The following is a 10082-nucleotide window of genomic DNA, read 5'->3' as shown; positions in this document are numbered from 1 at the left end:
AAACAATATTTTTCCAATTCAAAACGATTCTGTATTCATTCAATACATAGGATTTCAGCAGGATCTACCCCAGTCTGCTTACATGCTAGCAGAGTAGTAGATTTTTTTCAAAAAAAGCTTTTATAATTGTAAAGGACAATGTTTTATCAACTGATTTGCAATAATGTAAATTTGTTTTAACTATTAAACGAACCAAAAATATGACTTATTTTGTCTTTGTGAAAACATTGCACACAGTGTGTTGTCAAGCTTATGAGATGCAATGCAAGTGTCAGCCACTGTGACACTATTGTTCTTTTTTATTATTTTTATAAATGTCTACTGATAATGTCACTGAGGGATTTTTAATCACTCTGAGGTGCTTCATCATGTTCGACGTGCACCCTCCTAAGCACGAAACAGTCCTGTCGCACGTGTTACATTTTGCCGATATTTCTTTTTTTTTTAGTAAAATAAAGCCACACTTTCGACCGTCGACGCCCGCTATCCATGCTTGACTGACATAGGCTCGGCTATGCTAACACTTCCGGCAGTGGGCGCTTCTTCGTTGGTGTTCAGCGGCTTCTTCTTCCGGGTCGGCAGACTTATTATTTTTTTTCCGGTCGGCGCACTGGGTATCGAAACTAGGAATCGAAATTTAAACTTTTGAACGATTCCGGAGGAATCGGAAAGTTAGTCCCGTTTCCAATCGATACTCGATACTCGATACCCAACCCTAGTTGTGATATATATATATATATATATATATATATATATATATATATATATATATATATGTGTGTGTATGTATATATATACAGTGGGGCAAAAAAGTATTTAGTCAGCCACCGATTGTGCAAGTTCTGCCACTTAAAATGATGACAGAGGTCTGTAATTTTCATCATAGGTACACTTCAACTGTGAGAGACATAATGTGAAAAAAAAATCCAGGAATTCACATTGTAGGAATTTTAAAGAATTTATTTGTAAATTATGGTGGAAAATAAGTATTCGGTCAACCATTCAAAGCTCTCACTGATGGAAGGAGGTTTTGGCTCAAAATCTCACTATACATGGCCCCATTTATTCTTTCCTTAACACGGATCAATCGTTCCGTCCCTTTAGCAGACCAACAGCCCCAAAGCATGATGTTTCCACCCCCATGCTTCACTTTAGGTATGGTGTTCTTGGGATCCAACTCCGTATTCTTCTTCCTCCAAACACGACGAGTTGAGTTAATACCAAAAAGTTCTGTTTTGGTTTCATCTGACCACATGACATTCTCCCAATCCTCTGCTGTATCATCCATGTATCCATTTTACATATAGATAGTGTATGTAACTTGTGGAGGAAGAAGAATACTGAGTTGCAACCTTTTTGTCTTGTGACTGTTTTGACTTGTGAGCAGTCAGTCAGAGCGTGTTTTCCATGACAATATCCACATAAAGGGATGATAACACAGGGTGTGGTTTGAGCAGGTTGTTGTGGAACAGATGATTGTTTTAAAGTGCGTCCTGCTGGCTCTGTATTAACAGCTACTGAAGTAGCAAAGCTGCTGTTTCTGCCTCTATTGGTTTTAGTTCACTTTTGCTTCTTGGAAGTGGCCTTTTCATTGTTATTTGGTCCTGAATGTCTCCAAACAACGAATCCAAAAGCACCTTGGCATGTTTTTCAACAAAATCTACAGTTGTTAAATCTGATTCTCCTGCCAGCTCTCTGTTGGTTCTCATAAGCTGTGCTTCGCCACTTTTCTCTGAGTTTTGTAGGGTAGTTTGGAGCCTTAGGTTCGATGGAATATCAAGTTCCTCCATATACTGTAAATCTTGCATTACATTACAGCATCCTCTCAAATACATTGCATATGCATGCAGCATTTCCCCATCCTCAGCTTTAATCGCTGTCCAATTCAAGGCTTTTTCCAAGTAAGCTCCCAAACTTTTCATCTAATTTACAAAGTATTCTTTTAAGAGGTGCTTTGCTTCATTATAGCCCCTACTGGCTTCTATGTGAAAACAGCTGCGAACCAAGTTTCTTGGCAAACCAGAGGTAAACTGCTCAAGGTAGTAGAGTCGGTTTTGATTAGTCTCTGTCTTGTCTTCAATCAAGTGTTCAAATGCATGGATAAAAGACCGATACGCCAGTGGGTTACCATCAAACACAGAAATATTTCTTGCTGGTAGTAGAGACAGTTTTTGCTGTGAAACAATGCGATGTCACTTTGTCTTTGAATAACCATATCCAAGTTATGAGCAGCATTAATAAACACATTATCTTGTGCAGAGTGATTTATTATTTGAGTCTGATTTACACTCTGGGTCTTGTGTTTTTCAGTTGCGTTTTGGTTTTGAGGTTTATTTAGACCAGGGGTGTCCAAAGTGCGGCCCGGGGGCCATTTGCGGCCAGCAGCTAATTGTTTAGTGGCCCGCCACACATTCTGAAAATGCTATTGCAAAAATAAAAAATAAACAGAAAAAAAAAGTAGAATGAGAAGAAATCTAATGGGGAAAATTTGCAATGTTGACACAAAGCTGCCATGCAAGCTGTTTGTTTTTCTTTTTTTTTTCTTTATTTTGCTCTTATTGCCAATGCTAAAAGAAAAAAAAAGTTTTAAAAAATTATAATCAATTCTTGACCTATTTAAAGCTCCAATTACTTCAAATATTTCACTTTATAATATTGTGTACATATACTGTGTGGTTGCCATATAAAAACAGCATTTTCTTTGACAAACTAGCATACAACCAATAAAATAATAGTTCAAACGTAAAATCGCCATATATATCTGAAGTTGATCTCGTAACTTAAGTGTTAAGAGTAAAACAAATAATAATAAAAATGTATCACTCAATGAGTGGGGGACCTTTTGGATCCCAAAGATATTTAGTGGGATTTTATTTATTTTTTCACTGTGATTACTCAGAAATAATAATGCATTTAAATCAATGGTGTCCTGCATTATTTATCTTTTTAGGGCTCCAATTACTTTAGATCAAACATTGCTTTCTGAAGGTATTGGGCAATGGGGGAAATACTGCATATTTCAGTTTAAATATAAAAAACAAAGTTGTCTCTGAGTGAAAAGGCATAAAACCTTTTTTTTTTAGCTTTATATCAACCTGAAATTGATATATTTACTGTAAGCGTTGCATAAAAAATGAAAATAATAATTTGACTTATTTTTAACATGTTAATGACGGAGACTCTTTATGTTCCCTGGGAGTCCTAAAGGTAAAAAATAAAGAATCCATATATTTTGTTATGGTTTGAAAATGAAAAATATCAAAACGGCCCCCGCATGGTTTAATTTTTCCGTGTGTGGCCCTCAGTGGAAATAGTTTGGACACCCCTGATTTGGACCTTCTGATGTGTTGGTGTTCTTTTTTAAGTAAAGGTTTGTGGATACTTAAAATGGTTTGGTGAAATGAGGTTTCGGGTATTGCACCTAACTTTATTAAGTCCACATTGCTCTCCATACTTTCTGTTTCATGCTGATAATCATAAAACTCAGTCATGGGTTTCTGAGCCACCTCATTACTTTTATGAATTGAATCACTTTGAAGGATTTCCTATTTTGGTGCAGAGCTTGGGGAGGGTTAATCCAAAGGAAAAAGATGCCTCAAACATTGATCAATTCTGGCAGATCAACCTGGTATGTGTTAAAGGGAAGGTCTTCTTTAGCATCATTGCTAAAAGGATGACAACGTACCTGAAGCAAAACAGCTTGATTGATTCATCCCTGCAGAAAGCTGTAATACTGGTTCTTCAGGCTGCTTGGAGGATACAAGCATGATATGGCACCAAATTCAATCCACCAAGAGGGAAGGAAACAACCTGCACGTCTTATTCCTAGACCTAGCCAATGCTTTTGGATCTGTCCCTCATTTTCTCATCTGGACAGCCTTCAAATTCTTGCACATACCAAATACTATCACAAACCTGGTGAAAAACGAATTATGTGATCTGCAATTCTGTGTCAAAACAACAGAATGAACATCATAGCAATCTCTGGAAGTGATTGATGTACCATCTCCCCTCTAGCCTTCACCATGGCAATGGAAGTGATAATTCGAGCTTCCAAATGGGTTGTGGGTGGAGAACTTCTGAGAAGGGGACAGCGTCTACCTCCCATCCGTGCCTACCTGAACGACATGACCACCTTGACCTCAACCATTAAATCCACTAAACATCTGCTGGGAAAGCTTCATGCCAACATTACATGGGCACGGATGAAGTTTAAACCCAGCAAGTCCAGGAGCATATCTATTGTCAAGGGAAAACTCACTGACCAGAGGTTCTACTTCTAGGATACTCCCATTCCATTGGTGTCAGAGCTGTCAGTCAAAAGTCTGGGCGATTGTACAACGCAAGTCTCAAAGACTCGGACCACAGCAATCAGCTGAAAGAACAAACCATCAAAGGTCTTGTCCGCATTGACAAGACCTTACTTCCTGGCAAATTGAAACTGTGGTGCCTACAGTTTGGATTGCTCCCCCGTTTGATGTGGCCACCAACAGTCTACGAGATCCCCATGTCCAAAGTCGCGAAGCTGGAGAGAACAGTCAGTGCATACATCAAAAAGTGTCTTGGCCCTCCACGGTGCTTCAGTAACTTCGGCCTATATGGTTATGGTGCCCTGGAACTGCCCATCTCTAGCCTCACGGAGGAGTTTAAATGCACCAAGGTGAGGTTGAGCATGACACTGACTGAGTCTCAAGCTGAGGTGATCCAAGTGGTTGCTTCCAAACTGGCAACCGCGAGGAAATGGATCCTATCTGAGGCCGTGCGACAAGCCAAATATGCTCTTGGGCATGGAGACATAGTGGGACAAGTGCAGCACGGAAGAGGTGGGTTTGGACTTGGGGCTAGTCAACCCACATGGCAGAAGGCAACATCAGCCCAGAGGAGAAAGCTGGTGATTGATCAGGTTCAACAAGAAGAAGAGGAGGCAGACAGATGTGCAACAGCAGTGGCACAGTCCAAACAGGTACACTGGACTAGCTAGGACAACCTGGAGCATCGTAGGCTCACATGGAAGGATCTTTGGGAAATGGAGGGGAGCCAAATCAGCTTCATCTTTAGAGCCACTTACAATGTTCTTCCCACACCCAAGAACTTAAACCAATGGTTTGGAGAAGATCTTTCTTGTGCACTGTGTCAAACCCCTGCAACACTCAGTCACATCCTCAGCGGCTGCAAAATCAGTTTGTCTCAAGGCCGCTACACCTGCAGGCACAACCAGGTCTTGAGGCAACTGGCGATCACCCTGGAGGAAAGGAGAAATTACAAGGCCCTCCCTCCCCTAATCCCTAGTCACTCAATCACCACGCAGTTTGTAAGAGCAGGACAACTCCCACCAAAACCATTTGCAAGAGTGGAGGCAGCCCTTCTGGACTCTGCCCGGGACCTGAAAATGCAGGTTGACCTGGACCAGAAACTTATCTTCCCGCCTGAAATCATTACAACCAGCTTCAGGCCAGACCTGGTCTTTTGGTCAACCTCCCAGAAGACTGTGTTCATTGTTGAACTAACTGTACCATGGGAAGCAGCTGTTGGTGAAGCATATGAGCACAAACAACTGAGGTTTGCGGACATAGCAGCCGAGGCAGAGCAGCACGGCTGGCTTGCCCGAGTGCTTCCAGTTGAAGTTGGGTGCAGAGGCTTTGTTGCTACGTTCACAACCAGCCTCCTGAAAAGAATTGGATTGAGAGGTCAGGCCTTCCGGCGGGCTGTCAAATCGCTGCTGGATGCTGCTGAACAAGTAGCAGATGGATATGGTTAAAGAGAAAGGACCCAAACTGGGCTGCTAAATGACCCCACTCCACTCAACACTAAGTGCTGATTAATCAGAGGGATTGTACTATCTAGTTCTATGAGCTCAATTTAGCAGTTGATGCTGCGAGGTCTGCTTCCTACTCCATTTGCTCCACCTTTGCTTTAAACTTTGTTTCGTCCAGTTGCAAGATGTGTTTTTCCTTCAGTGCAGCAGCTTGAGCCTTTACAGGCCTTGGCCTTTTGTAATTCTGAGGATACTGAGGATGATCTAGAGGCTTTTGATCCAGTGGCAGACCTTGATTTCTGAGATACATTTAATATGTATTTCACATCCACAACCTGCAACTTTCCTTTCCATAGCGTTCGACTGATTCCATATAACGCAGCTGCGCGTTTATTCATTCATTCATTAAGTCCATCAGCTGATTTTACTCACGGCCCGCCGGCTGCTTTCTGTCAACGGTGCAGAGCGATCGTGGTTGATCCTTCGGGTCTTCAGTAAAGTTTATTAACTTGTTACGGCTACTCTTGCATTCAAAAAAGTTCAAAAAATAAAATTAAAGATAGCAGAGAAGTCCTGAGGAGTAGGTCTATGACTCACTAAATTCATTAATAAGCACTTTCGGAGATATTTTTAGTTTCCAAATTATCATTTATTTTCACCCCCCAAAAAAATTCAATCTATCTATCAATGTTTATTCATTCAGCCCTAGATCACAAGTGTTTCAAAGGGCTGCACAAGCCACAATGACATCCTCGGTTCAGAGCCGACATGAGGGCAAGGAAAAACTCACAATACAGTGGGATGTCAATGTGAATGACTATGAGAAACCTTGGAGAGGACTGCAGACAATTACATATGCTCACAAATATTACTAATATATAGATATACTTCTAAATAAAGTGATGCAGTATTTCATTTAACCTATTTGTGTGTGTTGTGTGTGTAGAGGTGGCGAGGACGTGTCAGCAGGCAGACAGTGTGGACATGTCTGACATGTTGGTGTGGACGCCCAGCAGTAATGTCCACAATCAACGTAAGGCCACACACATTGTTTAGAGTGTAACCTAACATTGTATCGAGTGTAACCTAACAATCTATAGAATGTAACCTAACATTGTATAGAGTGTAACTTAAAATACTGTATAGAGTGTAACCTAACGTTGTATAGAGTGTAACCTAACGTTGTATAGAGTGTAACCTAACGTTGTATAGAGTGTAATCTAACATTGTATCGTGTGTTACTTGAAATACTGTATAGCTTGGAATGTAACATTGTATAGATTGTAACGTAACATTGTGTAGATTGTAACATTGTATAGATGGTAATGTAAGTTTGTATAGATTGTAGCATAACCTTGTATACATTGTAACAGTGTATGGATTGTAACGTAACATTTTATAGATTGTAATGTAACATTGTATGGATTGTAACTTGGCATTATATAGATTGACCTGCTAGATTACAATCTATACGATGTTAGGTTACAATCTATAGGATGTTAGGTTACAATCTATACAATGTTACTTTAAATGTTACTGTAGGTTTCAATCAATACAATGTTAAGTTACAATCTATACAATGTTATGTTACAATCAATACAATGTTAAGTTACAATCTATACAATGTTACTTTAAATGTTAGGTTACAATGTATACAATGTTAGGTTACTATCTATACAATAACATTGTATACAATGTTAGGTTACTATCTATACAATAACATTGTATACAATGTTAGGTTACTATTTACACAATAACATTTTATAGCTTGTAATGTAATGTATAATTTGTAATGTAACATTGTATAGATTGAAACATAACATATTTTGAAGGTTGTAATATAGTATATTGTATAGGTTGTGATGTAACATATTGTATTGGTTGTAACGTAACATATTTTTTATGTTGTAACATATTGTATAGATTGTAATGTAACCCTTTGTGAAGATTGTAATGTAACCCCTTGTATAGATTGTAATGTAACGCTTTTTATAGATTGTAACATATTATATAGATTGTAGCATAGCATACTGTACAGATTGTAATGTAACACATTGCATAGGCTGTAACCTAACACATTGTATAGGATGTAAGGTAACATTGTATAGATTGCAACATAACCCATTGTGTAGATTGTAACTTATTGTATAGCTTGTAACATAACATATTTTATCGGTTGTAACATATTGTATAGATTGTAATATAACCCATTATATTCATCGTAAAATTGTGTATAGATTGTAATGTAACCCTTTGTGTAGATTGTAATGTAACTCCTTATATTAATTGTAAAATGCTGTAAAGATTGTAGCGTAACATTTTGTATAGATTGTAGCGTGACATTTATAGATGTAACATAGCATTGATTGTAATGTGATATTTATAGATGTAACCTAGTATGGATTGTAATGTTACATTTATGGATGTAACATATAGTATTGATTGTAACGCTACATTTATCGACGTAGCATATATGATATACTGTAACGTAACAGTTTTAGATTGTAACATAGTATGGATTGTAATGTAACATAGTATAGATTGTAACGTAATATATTGTATATATAGTAACATATATAGATTTTAATGTATTGTGTACGTTTTAACGTAACATATTGTATAGATTGTAACATATTGTACAGATTGTAACGTAACCCCTTTTAAAGATTTTAATGTAACCCCTTATAGATTGTAACATATTGTATACATTGTAACATATTATATAGATTGTAAAATTTTGAATAGATTGTAACGTAACATTTTATAGATTTTAAGTGGAGATGTCCGATAAATGCCTTTTTGCCGATATCTTGTATTCTGATTGTTGTGATGCCCCGCTGGATGCATTAAACCAGGGGTCTCAAACTCAATTTGCCTGGGGGCCACTGGATGCAAAAACTGTGTGAGGCTGGGCCGCAAGAAAAGATTTGAATGAAATCACCTTTTATGAATGGCTTTCCCGCCTTAGCAACATACTTGCCAATCCTTACAATTTTTCCGGGAGACTCCTGAATTTCAGTGCACCTCCCGACAATCTACCGGTGCAACCATTCTCCCGAATTTGTCCCAATTTTCACCCGGCCAACATTATTAAGGGCTGCCCTGACTGCACTGCCTTTAACGTCCTCTACAACAGTGTTTCTCAACCTTTTTTTCAGTGATGTACCCCCTGTGAACATTTTTTTAATTCAAGTACCGCCTAATCAGAGCAAAGCATTTTTGGTTGAAAAAAAGAGATAAAGAAGTAAAATACAGCACTATGTCATCAGTTTCTGAAATATTGCTCATTTCTAGTGGTCTTTCTTGAACCCTTTGGAAAAAAAGATATAAAAATAACTAAAAAACTTGTTGAAAAATAAACAAGTGATTCAATTATAAATAAATATTTCTACACATAGAAGTAATCATCAACTTAAAGTGCCTTCTTTGGGGATTGTAATAGAGATCCATCTGGATTCGTGAACCTAATTCTAAAAATTTCTTCACAAAAAAAGAAATCTTTAACATCAATATTTATGGAACATGTCCACAAAAAATCCAACTGTCAACACTGACTGTTAGATTGTTATATTATTTTTCCACAGTTTATGAACTTTCATTCATACTTCATTGAAGTATTATTCAATAAACATATGTATAAAGGATTCATGAATTGCTGCTGTATTTTAGATTGTTTTTAATGTATCTCACTTGTCCTTTGGCATACCTTCAAGTACCCCCAGGGGTCCGCGCACCCCCAAAAGAAGACTACTGCTCAACTACATGTCATCGTGCACGCTTTTACATCACACAACCAATGTGCTGGCTCTGTAACATGTTATGTGAGACCTGTGCAGAACAACGTCAGTTGCTGCAAGACGTACTTATTCAACAGCCATACACGTCACACTAAGGGTGGCCGTAAAAAAACTTTTAACACTGTTACAAATATGCGCCAAACTGTGAACCCACACCAAAAAAGAATGACAAACCCATTTTGGGAGAATTTCCGCACCCTAACACAACTTAAACACAAGAGAACAAATACCCAGAACACCTTGCAGGGCTACAATATACAACACCACAACCGACTCAAGTAGGGAGGGTGGGGAAGTGGGGGGTTGGTGGTAGCTGGGGTGTGTATATTGTAGCCCGGAAGAGTTAGCTCTGCATGGGATTCCGGGTAATTGTTCTGGTGTGTTTATGTTGTGTTACGATGCGGATGTTCTCCCGAAATGTGTATGTCATTCTTGTTTGGTGTTGGTTCACAGTCTGGCTCATATTTGTAACAGTGTTCAACATTTTTTTACGGCCACCCTGAGTGTGACGTGTGTAGCTGTTGATTAAA

The 10082-nt window shown here is 38.5% G+C and overlaps 1 protein-coding gene across 1 annotated transcript in view; it reads left to right on the top strand.

The window, feature by feature from the left end:
* The window catches only part of rcor1 (REST corepressor 1), a 45663-nt gene that overhangs the window by 3945 nt on the left and 31636 nt on the right, over positions 1-10082 (top strand). Inside the window, exon 3 of the mRNA XM_061894915.1 lies at positions 6702-6788. Coding sequence (XP_061750899.1) covers positions 6702-6788 — 87 coding nt within the window. The remainder of the gene's footprint in view (positions 1-6701; positions 6789-10082) is intronic.

The sequence above is a fragment of the Nerophis ophidion genome, linkage group LG03, assembly GCF_033978795.1.
Source record: "Nerophis ophidion isolate RoL-2023_Sa linkage group LG03, RoL_Noph_v1.0, whole genome shotgun sequence".
NCBI lineage: Eukaryota > Metazoa > Chordata > Actinopteri > Syngnathiformes > Syngnathidae > Nerophis > Nerophis ophidion.
Note: the sequence above shows the minus strand (reverse complement) of the source record. Positions and strands in the feature narration are given on the sequence as shown.